The sequence below is a fragment of the Marmota marmota genome, unplaced genomic scaffold, assembly GCF_001458135.2.
Source record: "Marmota marmota marmota unplaced genomic scaffold, marMar, whole genome shotgun sequence".
NCBI classification, from domain to species: Eukaryota; Metazoa; Chordata; class Mammalia; order Rodentia; family Sciuridae; genus Marmota; species Marmota marmota.
Genome location: NW_026000026.1, coordinates 25,467,418 through 25,483,214, shown reverse-complemented (window position 1 = coordinate 25,483,214; position 15,797 = coordinate 25,467,418). Strand labels below are relative to the sequence as shown.

At 48.7% G+C, this 15,797-nt stretch overlaps 2 protein-coding genes across 3 annotated transcripts in view; one reads left to right on the top strand and one right to left on the bottom strand.

Annotated features, from left to right (window-relative positions):
• Ttll9 (tubulin tyrosine ligase like 9) overlaps nt 1-3,467 on the top strand; it is a 52,015-nt gene extending 48,548 nt beyond the window's left edge. Inside the window, exon 15 of the mRNA XM_048810550.1 lies at nt 3,060-3,467. Coding sequence (XP_048666507.1) covers nt 3,060-3,136 — 77 coding nt within the window. The 3' untranslated portion in view covers nt 3,137-3,467. The remainder of the gene's footprint in view (nt 1-3,059) is intronic.
• Nucleotides 3,468-5,573: 2,106 nt separating this feature from the next.
• On the bottom strand, nt 5,574-12,067 carry Pdrg1 (p53 and DNA damage regulated 1). 2 transcript variants are annotated; one of them, XM_015481789.2, is made up of 5 exons: nt 11,865-12,067; nt 10,337-10,412; nt 9,246-9,320; nt 7,153-7,233; nt 5,574-6,425 (listed from the first exon to the last, which is right to left on the bottom strand). In XM_015481789.2, the coding sequence occupies exons 1-5, from the start codon at nt 11,949-11,951 to the stop codon at nt 6,343-6,345; spliced, it is 402 nt and encodes a 133-aa protein (XP_015337275.1). In that variant the 5' UTR covers nt 11,952-12,067; the 3' UTR covers nt 5,574-6,342. The 2 variants fall into 2 exon arrangements, with proteins under 2 accessions (XP_015337275.1, XP_015337281.1); XM_015481795.2 differs by having other exon boundaries at nt 9,246-9,317; nt 11,865-12,064.
• Nucleotides 12,068-15,797: the final 3,730 nt, after the last annotated feature.

Here is a 15,797-nt window from a genome sequence, read left to right as displayed (position 1 = left end):
AGGCCTCAGTCTTAAGTGATGAGTCAGACTTGAACTCTAGTGACCCCAAGGCCCGAACATTCACTGCTGGACTCTCCTGACCTCTTAGTTAAAACTCCCATACAGCTGCGAAATACTTGAGTTTGCGTGTGTGCCCAAATTCACCAAGCCAGTCTCTTCTGATTGGCCATTTGGCACAAGTCTATCTTTTTACTTTTATAATATCATAATGGACTCTTCTCCCATAACCCAACTGAAATTCTGGCTATTACCTTAGGGCAGATTCCTAGAAGCAGACTTACAGGGCCAAAGGAATGAAAGTATTACAACCGAACTGCTTTCCAGAAAGATCACGCCAATTTGCCAGTTTGTAATTTAAAAAAAAGTCTCCGCCAACCCAATTGATAGGTAAAAAGCAGTGGCACATTATTGTTTTATGTGCACTCCATTGATCCCGGTGAGGTTTCAGTTTCTTAAATTTGCAGTTCTTCTTTTGTAAGCTATCCATGCTCTTTATTTTTCTATGGGTTGCTTATAGCTTTTTTTTTTTTTTCAATTTATAAAAGCTTTGGATATTAATGTGTTGGAGACATTACCCCTGTGTCAAACTTACTGTAAAGATTTCCCTGGGTTTGTCATTTGTTTTGTTTCATGGTGGCTTTTTTCTTTTTTGATGAAACTTTTTATCTTTTTTAGGACTTAGGTAGGTAGGACTTAGGATCAGGTTTGGCTGCATGCAACTAAAAAGCCAACTAATAGAGAGGGGCTGGCTTGTCTGAGCCACAGAAGTCTTGGGTAGGCCACACAGGGCTGACACATGGCTGTGTGATACCCTGAGGATCCAGCTCTTTCTTCTTTCTGCCTTGCCATACTAACCAGTTGGTCTGGTGTTCATAGTTATTGTCTTATGGTTGCAAAAACGGCTGCACCAACTCCAGACACTGTGTGCCTTGTCCCAGGAGGGAAGACAGAAAAGTCCTAAAGGCATCAACTTCTTATTCCAAAAGGGAAGCCCTTCCAGGGAACTGTAAGGCATCTTAATGGCCAGAACTGGGTCACATGGCCACCCCAGCTACAAGTTTGGAACAAACAGTTTGCTTTGATGAAGGCAAAGATGAGGGGGCTTGTGATCAGCCTTTCCACATGGAGCCCCAGTGTCTGCTGTGCTGCCTTGTTGGTGGAGACTGTAATGCCTGGGAATCTTGTTAAAATATGTATTAGGATTCAGTAAGGGCTGGGGCCTGAGAGCTGCATTTTTGAAAGGCTCTCAGGTGATGCTCTGTTAACTATGCTGTCACCAGCCCTCCCCAAACCCAGCGGCTTCAAATGACTATTTCTTCATGATTCTTCAAGTCTCTCCTGGGGTAACTCATGGGTTGCAGGCCCCTGGCAGCTTTATTGGGACACAATGAGCCAGGAGAATCTTATTATCCCAATTGAGGGTTGATACTAGCTGTCAGCTGGGCCTCTTTCATGTGGCCAACAGCCTGTCCCTGGCTTCTTCCCCTGGTAGTCCCAGGGTTCCAAGAGAAGACAAGGTAAAGCCTCTTGAGACGAGGCTTGCACATCTCACACTGGCATTCTGCTGCCATCCATTGCTCAATTCAATTTGCTCTGCCATCCCAGAATTGCAGAGTGAGGAAATAGACCCCCTCTTGATGAGAGGAGTGGCAGTCACCTCACAGAGGTATGTGTAGCAATGGGGAAAATCGCAGCCATCTCTGTGGGCAAAACACTCCCAATACCAGTGCTGCTGGCTCCTGGGCACCTGTTTGGGTAGCCCAGGGAGGGCACAGTAGTTCTTCATCTCAGTGGCACATCAGAACCACCTGGGAACTTTAAAAAATATATGCCTATCAGAAATAAAGATATGGTTGGACTGGGCATTGACATTTTAAAAAGCTCCCAATGACTCAGTGCAGGTAGAGAGCCACTGTTTTAAAAGTCTCTAGAATTATTCCAAGTTTCCAGTTGAGTATTTGGGTGGGTGGTGGTAAACACAGGAGGTGGGGGTTGGGGGCAGGAGGAAGATAATTGAGGACTGAGTTAGGGATATGCTCAGGGATATCTGGATGACAAGGTCAGCAGATAAGAGATCAGTCTGCAACTTGTAAAAAGGGGTTTGCACTGGCAGGAAGATTTGGCATGATGAACGAGCCAATGATAGACAGTTAAGGTAGGGTTCCAGGGGACTCACTTTGGAAAATCCTAAGGCCAGATAGACATAGTGGGCTCTCAGCTCAGGGAGGCCTTGATGACCGGCAGGGGTTTGAGTGCTAAGATGGCAGGTACCTCCAGGTCAGTACTGTGGCCAAGTCATTCAGGCAGCACTGATGAGTGCCATCAATATGCCTGGCACAGATTAAATGAGTGTGGAGGTGCCTTAAGGATCAGCTGTGAAAGCAGGCAGAAACAGACCACACCATGAACATGCTGGGAGGTGGCCTCGGCATGGACTGCCCAGGGACACATTCTGGTGAGCCAGGGGCCACTTGTGGGGACAACTCATCTCTTAGCCAATTGTGCCTGGCACACAGGCTGGGTAGGGCAAGAAAGCCGGCATTTCCTGGGCTTCAGATGCTGTGCTAGCTTTACGCATCTTCACTGAGCTACAGCAGGACTAAAGTGAGTGTGGGTGGGACAGCGGTTATGAGCTTCGTTCCAGCACCAGAGAGCCTGGGTTCAAGTCCCCACGGGGCCGCTTGTGTGAGCTGGGGCACATGGCCTCTCTGTGCTTCCACTTTCTTGACTGCACATGGCTCTGTGAGGGTTTAAGACGTTTATGCGTGTGTGACACCTGCAGCACCTGGCTGGAGGCCAGCCAGCTTCAGCTCTTGCTGCCGGGTCCTTATGTTCTCTCTGCAAGGTGGGTGGTATTGTCCTGACTGAGGAAACTGACGTTCACAGAGGTAAATGACTGCTTGAGGGCCATGGCAGCTCAGGAGTGGAGCCAGGATGCAAACCCTGGCCACGTGTGGCTGCACAACTCCTGCTGTCCCCTCTTCCCTCCTAATGGGTGCATGGGGCCCTCCACTCCCCGCAAGAACAGCATCCCAGCCAACATCTCACTTCCCTTCCAGGCTGCGTCAACGATCGGAAAAAACAGCTGAGGCAGCTGTTCCGCTCCCTCCAAGCCCAGAAGAAAGCATCCAGCTGACCCCAGCTGCCATGGGGAGCCAAGAGGCCCTGCAAGGTGCCACCCCAGATTCCAGCACAGTGGTACCTTGCGGCCTTCCCCCTCCCTCTCTCCCTCCCTCCAGCTTGGCAGCAGCTTTGCTGGCTAAGCAGCCTCTGCTTGCTGCTTGGATGGGCCCCTTGGATCCCTACCCCAACCCTGCGGCTTCTTTGCACCAGGAGACAGCCAATCCCTGGGACTAGAGGGGCTTTAACCTTGACAGACTGGCTTAGTGAATGGACCCAAAGAAGACAAGTGCAGCAAGTTCTGCTACCCCAGAGAGATCACATCTAATAAATGAGCACAGGCCTTACTTGGAGGAAAGTCACTGGGTACTGGGTCTGGCTCAGGGGAGGCTGTTGGTTGCAGCCAGGTTCATTGAACTTTGGCTTTTTTTTTTTTTTTTAATGTGGCAGTACTGGGGCTTGAACCTGGGGTGCTCTATCACTGAGTACATCCCCAGTCCTTTTTTTTTTCTAATTTTGAGACAGGGTCTATTTAAGTTGCCAAAGTTGGCCTTGAACTTGCAATGCTCCTGCCTCCATTTTCCAAGTAGCTGGCATTACAGGTGTGCACCACCAGGCTTGGCTGGCTTTGGCATTTTGGTGCCTCTCAGATCATGCTGGAAGGGTCCCTTGGATCAAGAGTTCAGGCTCCAGGGAATTTCTTTAAACTGTTCTTACAAAGCAAGCAATTATTAGATTGTGTTTACTAGGTGTCTGGGGAAGTGCTGAGCCCTCCTTTTTGCAACACAATGACCTTGCTTCTCAGTGGAACCCATGGATTTTCCTGGTCACCATCTGAAAGCCAGTATGCCCATTTTTCAGATGGAAAAGATGAGGGTTGGGAAGGTAAAGCTGCTTAGTGCCTCTTCAAAAATGCATTTGTGGCTGGGAGTGGTGACACATGCCTGTAATCCCAGTGGCTCAGGAAGCTCGGCAGGAGGATTGTGAGTTCAAAGCCAGCCTCGGCAACTAAGTGAAGCCATAAGCAACTTATCCAAGACCACCTCAAAATAAAAAGGGCTGGGGATGCATCTCAGTGATCAAGCACCCCTGGGTTCAATCTCCAGCACCCCTTCACCCCAAAATGCTTTTGTCTGTCATCTAGGTGCCTTAGGCACCTATCTGGGGCTTCCTATTTGAGTTGGGAGCTGAGTTTTCAAAACCAGAAATCCTTGGGCTGGTAAACAAGATTGCCTGGGGAACTGGGTACAAGTAAAATATTCTGCATCCCTACCCACCCCCGCCTTCGACATTCCAGTCCAAATTCTATTCTTGGTTTCAGAGGGGTTACAACAACCTTGACTGGTCGGCTAACTGCTCCATGGGGACCTACCTACCCAGGGATCCAGGTGGCTCCCTCTAACTCTCCATTTCTGGGTTGTTTTGGCTGCAAATGTGGGGAAGAAAAATAACAGCAATTCAAAAAGTGAGCCAACTGGTCTTGGAAAGGCCAAGAACCCAGCTTTGGACCTTCTGCCTCCAGAGGAGGGGAACTTCCCTTCATCCCTGAGTGGCAAGGCTGTGTAACTCAAGGCATGGGCTCCAGGTTTCCTGTTTCCAGGAAAAAGAATCTGATTGGCTTTTTGGGGCACCCACCCACCAGGCAAGCAGGAGCAATGTTCCAAAGGGGACACTGTAAGCCAGATAGTCATACCAGATGGCATATACCAAAGTTAATTCTGCAACTCCTCCCTTTACATTTCTATTTTAAAATATGCAATATATTTACATAAAGTTCAAAATCTACAAAAAAGGGTAAACAGTGACACCTTCCCTCCCACCCTTGTGCCCACCCTAGTTTCTCCTTGAGGGAACCACATAGTGTCGACACACAGCCGGACACACCTGTTCTGCCTCTTGCTTTTCTCAGTGTAGCTTGCTACTTGTTCTACCTTGGGGTCCAAGTTCCCTCTCCTTGCTCACAGCCATGTGGCTATCCACTCTGGAACTACTCACTCCTCTAACTAGTCCCCTGCGAACAGACGTGGAGCTTGTTCGACTCCACCTTTTACGTCTCAGGGTTATTACAGGGAAAACAGGGATTTCTACACAGAGATGCGAATTGCAGGTCTGGGTCAGATTTGGCTTCCATAAGGTGTTTTACCTGACTGAAACTCAAGTTTCTAAACATTTGATCAGCAATATTTAAAAAATAGGAGATTCAACCTAATCACCTGATTTCTAGCTCCTCTTGGAAGTCTTATGATCTGGCCATACTGGCCCATGTTCTTCCATCACTTGGGGCCAAGTGGAGCGAGGGGACCGTGTGAAGTGCAACACCTCATTTGTTACTTTTTACCTGTTTGAGCCTGGTATCATTTTAAGGGAAGGGCCTCCTCCCTTCATAAACTATATTTTAAAAGGAATGCTATGTCCTCAGTGAAAGACTGAATGAAGTGACAACTAGAAACTACTTGTTTGTACAGCTAACATTTATTGATCCTTCAATAAACACAAAGGACAATTCTGTCCTCACAGCACAGCTATCCTAGCATCTCAGGCCAGGAAGAAGCCAAGTCTGAGCAGCACCACTGCCTTTAAAAGCTTTCAGAGGCACTAGATATGAACATGAGCTAGGAGGTAAGCTCTCCCTAATGCATTCTGCAAGGCCCCACTGAGAGCAGCTGTGGGGCTTGATAAGCAGCACCTGCTCCAGAAAGCCAGCAGGAAGGACAAAACTGGAGGTGGGGGAAACATGGGTCTGCCTCATGGATGGCGGTGATGAACAGAGTCCGAGCTTCATTCAGAAGCCACCTGCCAGCCCAGCCTCCTGCTTTCCTTCCATTGTTACACATGCTGCCTGAAAAGGCCTCCCCCCCTCTAGAGGAATGCTGGCAGGAGCTTGCGCTCCACCTCTCCCTTCTCCCTACCCAGGGCCCATCTGGACAGCAGGCCATTGTTGAGAAGTGCCTGCTGCAGTCATTCAACACCCCCACACACCTACTGGTAGCAGAAGGGCCTGTCAATAGGTCTTGTGTCCACCAAGCCTCAGTGGTCAGACAGTAGAGAGGGACAAGCTGAGGGATCCCACAGCAGCCAAGTGCTGCAGACAGAGGCTTCATAGAGGAGCCATAGCCATATTTCTGACACCCGTGCCCTTACAGGGCTGATCCTGTCCTTGCAGGTTTCAAGGTTGGAGGGTTGGATGCTGGTCCATAGGTCCCCCATCTTGGTACTTGAGTCTTATCCTTTCAAGATGACCTTGAGAGCTTTAAGCTCATCCCGGTTGAGAGGATTCAGATTAAAACCCTTCAGCTCCGGTTTGCCTGGGGGGAGAAGAATTCATGAGCAAGTTGTGCTTCCTGCTGCCCAACCTACTGCTGGCTCTGGAGTCAGGCCCAGGAAAGCGGCTAACTCTGCATTAATGCTGCCAAACAGCCTGTCTGACAGGATGGGCCTCGGGTTCTGCAGCGCACTAGAGGATGCACAGCAACACAGCTCCAGGGCCTCAAGAACCTGCAAAGTCACAGCTGCTGCCTACAGAACTACAGATTTATGCCAGACCCCATCACAGAAATGCTTAGGTTTACCTAGGATTTTAGTTCTGACCTTCACCACCTGAGCTTCAAAAAAAAAAAAAAAAAAATTAATTTTAATTGATTTTTTAGTTGTACATGAACACAGGCCTTTATTTTGTTTACTTATTTTTATGTGGTGCTGAGGATCGAATCCAGTGTGTCACATGTGCCAGGTAAGCGCTCTACCACTGACCCCCAGCCCCAGCCTACCACCTGAGTTATCTGGGTCAGAATTATCATGGTCCCTACATCAAGTGCTGGCATATGATATGACATCACCCCAGGCAGTTTCTGGTGCCTGGAAAAGAGGCTAAGACAGGAGTTAAAAGACCCACAAACCTCCCTATCCATTTTATCTCTGGGTGGCTACAACCACTACTTCAGCACATGAAGCTCCCATCACTGTCCATCCTGTCCTTCCAAGTGTGACTGATGGTTCCCTCCCCTCCTGGTTCCAGCTCCCCTAGGGCAATACCTTGGGCCTCAAAGAGGCGGTTGACCTTCACTTTAAGTTGTTTCCGGAGTTTTTCTATTTCTTTATCCAGGCGGTCCTGATCTGAAAAAATGAGGCTGTATTAGAGAGAAACCCAGCCTCCCCCTAACCCCCTCAAGATGGGAGAATTTGGGAAAGAAAAAGGGACCTCAGAAACCAACTGAGGAAGGGCTAAAGGCAAGAGGAACATGACCTGCCCATGACGAGGCTTAGGCATCCAGTTCCCCGACTCCTGGTTTAATCATCTTTTTTTCGTTATGCAAAGAACACTGAGGTGGCCAGTGGATGGCTAGGCCACCTCAGCACGGCAGGCCACCGGCCCTCAGTGAGCAAGGGAAGATTTAAATGTGAGAAACAAAATGAGGGATCTAGCCAACCTTGATGGCTGGAAAATAGATGACTGACGAATTTTACAAACCCGATTCCATCAAGGTTAGGGATTCTTAGAAAATGTGTGACCTGAACAATCAATGGGCAACTCTAATGCTTCAGCTTAATATAATTAACCTTGAGGACAGAGAAAGTGATCCCAACTCACTTCTTAGGTGACATGAACCTAAGAAGTTGTACATGACAGAAGCAGCTCTCAAATTTTAACCATCTATCAAATGTTATGAAATCCCACCTGCTATGGGTAACTTTCTGGCTAATCTGTCTTCCCTCAGACTTTCAATCTTTTGGCTGGGGAGAAGCCCTGGATAGCCAAGCTTCAGGCTCTAGACAATGATCCTCTTTATTCTTTCCCCTACCCCCAGTATTAGGGATAGAACCCAGGGGTGACTTACTACGGAGCTCCATCCCCAGCCCTTTTTTAAAATTTTAAGACAAGGTATCACTAAGTTGTTGAGCCAATCTTGAACTTCAGACCCTCTTGCCTCAGCCTCCCAAGTCACTGCAATTACAAGTGAGCACCGCTGCATCTGGTTCAATGGTTCTATTTCTCATTGTAAATAGGAAATAGTGTCTCCTGAGTCCGTCTAGTCAGTGTATATCCCTGAGAACATTGATATGTCCTAGAACCTCTCTAGGTACAGTGACTAGATCACATCTGTGGGCCAACAGAACCCAGAATTAGATCCTAAACCCAGATAAGTGGCCCTGCTGAAAGCTCAGCCTGAGCAGCTTCTGGCCCACCACCAAGCACAGGAACTCTTTATCTAACCACACTGTGACTGTGTTTTTCAAACAAAAGCTGGAAACTCTTATAGACTTGATCTAGTTTCCTGAGAATTTTGGTTTCAAAGGGTATGTATAAAGAAGACACTCTGTCTTCAGGAACCGAGGCAACCTTGCTGATCCTGTTGGTCCATATGATTTCAAAGATAAGGAGAAATATGTGTAATGTTTTCCCAGTCAAGAACCCATGTTTACAAAGCCTTTTGGCTTCTATGATGTTTCTCCAGAGCTTTTAGAATTTTCATGGTTTTGGAAACAACACGTCAGGTGCCCAGGCTGTGGCAGACACTAGAGGTTTGCTCTCCCCAAACTTCTGTTTTCAACCAGTCTCTACTGCAGGGGACGTAAACACAAAGCTCACTTGCAACTATGAGTAGGCTTGTGACTTAGCTATGGATGGCCTCGGCCAATGAGGTATTGCCAGGAAGTCCCTGGGGAGGATGGCCTTACTTCCAAACAGAATGCAAGGCCATATGTAGAGGGTCATCTGCTTTTCCTTCAGTCTGGCACATTATGGGATATGAGGCCCATAAGGGTGACATGAGAATATACTAAAGTGCCACTACTGGGCAGCTGTGGCAGTCTTCTGGGCAACTTCCTACATGGGAAAAATAGAATCACAGTTCCTTAAGCCTCAATTTGTTGGGTCTTCTGTATTTTGTAACCCAGCTTATAAACAAGCACTATGCTATACATATGCTATTTCATCTCAACTTTTTAACTGTGCTATTTGGATGTGTCCCCTTTTACAGATGAGGAAATAGCCCATAGTGACAGAGCAGGGATGAAAACACACATCAGTCTGAACCCTGTAGCAGACCTGCCCTCCATCACACTGCCTGGGTTAAAGCTCAGCTGATGTGAAAGGCAGCCACATCCCTATCCTCTGGAGGCCTTACCTTTCTCAATCATTTCCTTCGTCTGAGGGTGAGACATCTTGATAAACATGCTCCCAAAGCAAACTATCACATCTTCTGAAATAGAAAACAGTCATTTTTTTAACAAGTATTTATTTTTAGCACCTATTATCTGCTGGATTGTTTCAGATGCTGAGAACACAGCAAAAGAAGACAGGGCTCCTGCCGTCATGGAGCTCGTGTTATAGTAGATGGCAGGGAATAACTATGATTTGTTAGAGCCTGATAAGAGCTGGTGTGAAAAGAAAGCCAGTTAAGAGGAATACTAGGGAGAGGATGCATTACTCATACCAGGTGGTACAGGCCTCACTGATGATGTGATATCTGACAAAGAACTGAAGAAAGTGAGGGTGTAAGCCTGGCAGACATCTGGGGAAGAGGGAGTCAGGCAGAGGAAACAGGAACAGCAAAGATCTGTAGTGTGCTTGGTGTTAGGAACAACAAAGACAGTGTGAGTCAATGAGTGGGGGTGGGGGGAATGTTTATGGGGGCTGGGTTGCATGGAGTCTTGTAGGACAACTCTGGTACTCTGGTGAGATAGAAAGCAACTGGAAGGTTTTGTACATGCTACTAAACTTTAAACAAAATGCAAATATATCCCTTGGCCCCAAGGCCTTTCATTATGACCTGATTGCTGCCCATCTCCAAGCTTATCTCACACCTTGCCCCTCTTACTTACTCTGCCACAGCCATCTGGCCTTATCCAAAGAATATCACCCCCTCCCTTCCTCCTGGATAGTCTCAATACCTACCCACATCCAATCTTGTCTTTAGCTTTTGCAAAATTTCCAGTTATATATCTTATGTTGTTTTTCTTATCTGTACAGCTCAAGGGCCTAAACCGTCATTTTTATATATATCCCCCGTCTCAATGTCTACCATCATCAGTGAGACAAGAGCTAATAATGGCCTATCGAACAGTGACATATGCTCCTTCACCTCCACAGACTTGTTTTAATTTCCCATGAGACTGAATCACACACATTTGTGGCCTCCTGCCCCATATCTAACAAGGACAAGGTGAACGACTTCAAAGACTGAATAGATCTCCAGGTAAGGAAGTCTCAACTTACCAGAGAGGCTGAGATCCTTTTGTAGGGCCCTCAGGCCCTCTCGGTTCTGATTCCTTTTGGTGTCCAGGTCCACAATCTGAAACAGGAGCAGACTAAAACTTAGCTGTCTCTTGCCCCAACCTGTCTCTTCTCAACAGATGAGGGGCTGCGAAGATAACATCCTGCCTAAACTGGATTCAACTTCCAGGTCTTTAAAGATGAGGCCTTGTGCAGGTATCTAGTCCCCACAGAAGGTGCTAAGAAAACATTCACTGGCTAAGTGGGTGATTTTATATTATCCACTCACACTTGTGGATATATCAGAATTACCATGGAGTGGAAACCTTTTCCCCAGACATTGTAATTAAGCAGACCTAAGAAGCTCTGTTTTCGGAAAAGCTCTTCTTGTTAATTCTGATCTAGTATTATAAGAAACCCAATAATAAAAGAGCTGGGCACCGTGGCACAAGCCTGTAATCCCAGCAGCACCTGAGACTAAGACAGGAGGATCACCAGTTCAAAGCCAGCCTCAGTAACTGAGTCGCTAAGCAACTCAGTGAGACCCTGTTTCTAAATAAAATACAAAATAGGGCTGGGGATGTGGCTCAGTGATTGAGTGCCCCAAAGTTCAATCCCTGGTGCACCACCCCACCAAATGGAGCTATGAACAGAACCTACCTTGTAGGTACCTGAACAAGAAACTGAATAAGCTAACACAGTACCTAGCACACAGTGCATGATAAACTTTAGCTGCTATTTTGATTCTCATTTGGCAGACCTTTAAACAGTAATTTGACAGGCTCTTCCCAAGCCCCTCTTCTTCTCAGTGAATACTTGACCCCCTCTCGTGTGTTCTCACTGGAGATGTGAGGAATTCAGGAACCATACTTGATTCCAATGGCTCAGTCACTCCTTTATCTAGACATTATCACAGCCTACTGAGTCCGTCTCCAAAATATGTTTCTGATCCATTCCCTTTTTAACATCACCACCACCACCTGGTCTAGATCCATCTCGAGTCTGGGCTAGGACGACGGCCCCTTGCAGGTCTCCCTGCCTCCACCCTTGTCTCCGCCCCCACTATATTGTGCACTGCACGCAGCAGTCACAGGGATCCTTTAAAAACCTACCCGCCCTCCAACCTATGAACTACCTTCAAGCATTAAAATTATGAACCAGACCCACCCAAACTTCCCTGTGCGGGTCTACCAGGGCCTAACGTTTCCTCTCGAGCCGAATCACAAGGCCCCTCGGGCCTCTTCCGTGTTCCTCTTGTCCCCTCGGAGCCCTGATCGGGTGCAGCACTGAAATCCACCAAGGGGTTCAGAACTGCGTTTTGAAAGGGATGCTGGGGAGCCCGCGGGGCCAGAGAGGGGCAAGAACGGGAATGCCCTCTTAACCAACGCCCGCCAAAAAAGGGCCCAGGCCGAGCGACGGACCCACGTCGGCGCAGCCGCTGGGCCACAGCACAGCCCAGGCCAACTCATTGCCCCCCGCGCACTTCCGCACGGCCTCGCCGCTGGGCCCAGGTCCGCGGATGGCCTCCCACCTGCTGCTTATCCGCCAGCACCTCCTCGGCGAGTTCCTCCACCTCCACCAGGTACTTCAGGATCCGCTCCGCCTCCGGTGACAGCATGGCTCCTGACAGCTCCGGTCACGGATCCGATCAGGCCCCAAGCTCCACTCAAGCCGCACAGAGGCCCCGTCCGCGCAAGCGCCGCTGGAGATGGCTTCCGGCGCGCCTGCGCAATTCAAAGAACGGTGACGCGCAAACTTCACGCACGGGGCCGAGAGGCGGGGCCTAGCGTGGGGTAGGTCTGAAGCGCCCTCTGCAGGCTGGGACGGCACGACTCTCCCAGCTGCCGCTGTTGCCGGTACCAGGGATTGAACCCAGGGGCGCTTAACCACGGAGCCGCATCCCCAGCTCTTTTTTTTTTTTCTTTCTTTTTTTGAGACAGGGTCTCACCAAGTTGCTTAGCGCCTCGCTAAGTTGCTGGGATTACAGATGTGTGCCACTGCCCACTAGCCCACTTTCTTTAAGTGAAATTTATTGGGTTTAGAATTGTAGGTTGACTTTTTTTTTTTAAAGCACTTGAAAGATGATGTTCTCTTGTCTTCAGAATCATGTGACTTTTAATGAGATGTCACTTTCATGGTCTCTTTGTCCCCACCCTTGAAAGTCAAGCACTCTACCAGCTGAGCTAATCCCCAGCCCTCTGTTTCTCTTTTGCTAGCAAAGCAATAAACCTTCTTCTCCCTTTTTCTCAAGACCTTGTCTTCGTTATTGGATTGAAGACGAGGAGGACAGAGGCTTTCGGCTACACTGTTACGTCTAGAACTTAAACATAAAATGGTCAATTAAACTTTTGGTATTCCTGCCATTTGTATTTGGTCTGCGTCTGTTTGCTTTACCAAATAAACATTTTGTTATTGTAAAAAACAAAAACAAAACATACAAAATAATAGAAGTCCCCTAAAGATCTCCATGCCTAAACCTCTTATTAGTATAGCAGCCACATCCAAGGCTCAGAGAGAGGAGAAGACTCTGACCTCCTGCCTCCCTGATTCCAGCTTTTTATTCTCCTCTTTTGGCTCCTGGCAGCATTGCCCTTTCACATTCTTGTCTTACTTAATCACAGCAACATTTGTATAGATAGGATTTGTTTGTTTGTTTGTTTGGTACCAGGGATTGAACTCAAGGGTACTCGACCACTGAGCCACATCCCCAGTGAAAGGAAAGTGAGAAAGCAAGAGTTTCTTTCATCCAGCCCTATTTTGTATTTTATTTAGATCCAGGGTCTCCCTGAGTTGCTTAGCACCTCACCTTCGCTGAGGCTGGCTTTGAACTCACGATCATCCTACCTCACCTCCCGCCCCAAACTGCTGGGATTACAGGCCTGCGCCACCATGCCTGCCTAGACAGGATTCTTATTGCCCCATTTTATAGTTGCAGACTGAGGCCAGAAGGACAATGCCTCACCAAGCATGGTGGTGCACACTTGTAATCCCAATGATTTGGGAGGCTGAGTTAGGAGGATCACCAGTTCGAGACCAGTCTCAGCAACTTGGCAAAATCCTGTCTCAAAATAAGAAGTGAAAAGTAAAGGACTGGGGTTGAGGCTCAGTGGTAAAGCACCCCTGGGTTCAATCCCTAGTTACAAAAGAAAAGAGAAAGAAAAGACAAGAAGGGCAACGCCTTGTCACACAGCCAATCAGGCTCAGACTGGGTCTGGAAGTGCGCTGTCTCCACTCCACAGCTGTCTCTGGACTCTTGCCAAAATTGTGGCCCCAGAAACGCAGTAGCACCTCTTGTTTGCCTGGCCTTCGGCTGCCTGTAACTACCAGAGACACAGCTAATTCTCCCTGAAGCCGCCTGGTGAGGGGAAGAAGGGAGGTTCATTAAGGATTCTTCATCGAGGGTGAATCTGTCGTCAAACCCAGGATGTTTTGTGTAAACACCTTCTGGTTCAGAAATGCAGACGCAGGCCTGGGAAGGAAGCGGGGCATTTGCCAAGGAGAGCCGAGCCTTACTTCCGGGCCTCAGAGATGCCTGTACCCTAGCACCAGGTGTCTCCCACCTTGGGGCTGAATGAGGGCTGGACAGGGTGACCCCTGACCCTTGCCAGATGGGTCTGCATGGAGAGGGGTGGATGGAGGCTCCCACATCAGCAGTTTCTTAGAGGCCACCTCTGGCCGCTGGAATTTGGGGAAGTGAGTCATTGTCATAACCAAAACTTCAAGATGATTAGACCCGGAAGGGCTCTTGGAGATCACTTAACGTTTCAGATCCATTTATTTCAAAAATGTGTATTGACTTCCCAGCCTTGTGATAGGGAATCTGCCATGAGCAAAACCAGACATGGTCCCTGCCCTCAAGGAGCTCCCAGTCACTGGGTGAGACAGATAATCCACAAAGGAGCATGTAAATGTTCCTCAAATTAGGTGGTGATAAGTGCTAGAGGGGAAAACAGAACTGAGCAAGGTAGAGAGGGAACTTTGCACGTGGTTCAGGAGGGCTTCTCTGAGGAGGTGATGGTGGGCCAGGTGGCTATCTGGGGGAACAGCATTGCTGTAGAAGGAACAGCAGGTGCAAAGGCCCTGAGATGAGCCTTTGGAAGAACAGACAGACCAGTGCCAGAAAGAGAGGGAGAGAGCAGGAGATGGGGTCTGAGGGGGAATGGAGGTGTTGAGAATACCAGGCTGGAGACAGCATTATCAGTGTCCCGCCCCAAACCACAAACTCCTCCCTGGACCGCAAGCCTGTGACTGTGGCTGGTCTCTGCTTGCTGATGCAGGTTAAGTAGGGAATGCGGGTGAGTTAACACCTGCAGGAAGGAACCCCACCAAGAAGTCAGAGGAATTAATGATGGCCTCCCGGTGTCTTTGTCCTGTGGATTGTGGCTGCAACCATCCAGAGGAGGACGGTCGCTGAACCCAGGGACAGTGGGGCAGTGACCCATGGTGGGGCCTTTGCACACACTCCACCACCAGCCTGGATGGATTTTCTTTCACCTGCACAACTTCTTCAGATCCCCCACTAGGCCAGCATCTCTTCTGAGTTCTCCCATCTCTGCATTTATCAGATGGATTGCTTTGCTTTGCTTTGCTTTGTTTTGTTTCTCTGAATCTCTCCCTTTGTCCATGAGCTCCTCAGGATGGGAAGTGAGTCTCTCATGTTTACTGTGTATCTCCAGATGCAAGGATGCAGCCGGGTACACAGTAGGGCACACAGTAGGCACTCACTCGTGCACTGTTTATGGAATGAATGAATGAACTTCCTAAAATCCAAACTATATGAAGACGAACAGAGCCAACTCAGGGCAACCAGCTCACCATCACAGGAGGCAAGCAGGGGAGTCACGGCTGGACCACCAGGTGCCCGGAGAGTGCAGAGGAGCTCAAGGTCTGGGCAGGGTGGTCTTTTCTAACCCAGAACCTCCATAGCCATAATTCTGGAGTGTGTCCCCAGCTTTAGCCATCCCAATCCAGGGAGGTGGCTTCTGGGGCTTTGGTGTGTGAGGACTGGAGCCAACAGGAACAATGCCCATTTATTCTCCTTATGTCTTTTTTTTTTTAGCCACTTCTGTAGGTTCAGTGACCAGCCACCCCCATCTCTCCTTGGGGAGGACTGCCCTCGGGCTGCTGGAGCCTCTTGGAGGAACCTTCAAGCATAGCCTAACATCTCAGCCATCTTCCTGGCCTGTGGCAAGGCAGGGGTGGGGTGGGTGGCAATGAGGTGGAGCTTACATCCTGGAGCTGCTCTGCAGGATCTGGCTAAAGCAGTCCCCCCATAGAACTTTTTCTGAGATCACAACCCTGCTCTGTTTCCTCTTCTTCCCTGTCCTGTCTCCCCCAAACCTTCATGGTCAAAACCCTCTAAGGCTCCCATTTCACTCCTCACCGAGGCCCACAGGACCCTACGTGACCTACCCTCCCTCCTTGAGTTCTCTCCTACTTCCTGGCGATTCTCAAAAAAGTCAGA

What these genes read in the sequence shown, in the direction of transcription:
- Pdrg1 (XM_015481789.2), bottom strand. Translation starts at nt 11,951, where the DNA reads ATGCTGTCACCGGAGGCGGAGCGGATCCTGAAGTACCTGGTGGAGGTG. An exon ending in TGCTGGCGGATAAGCAGCAG is followed by an intron (nt 10,413 to 11,864) that starts GTGGGAGGCCAT and finishes CTCCTGTTTCAG; the next exon opens with ATTGTGGACCTGGACACCAA. An exon ending in AAAGGATCTCAGCCTCTCTG is followed by an intron (nt 9,321 to 10,336) that starts GTAAGTTGAGAC and finishes TTTCTATTTCAG; the next exon opens with AAGATGTGATAGTTTGCTTT.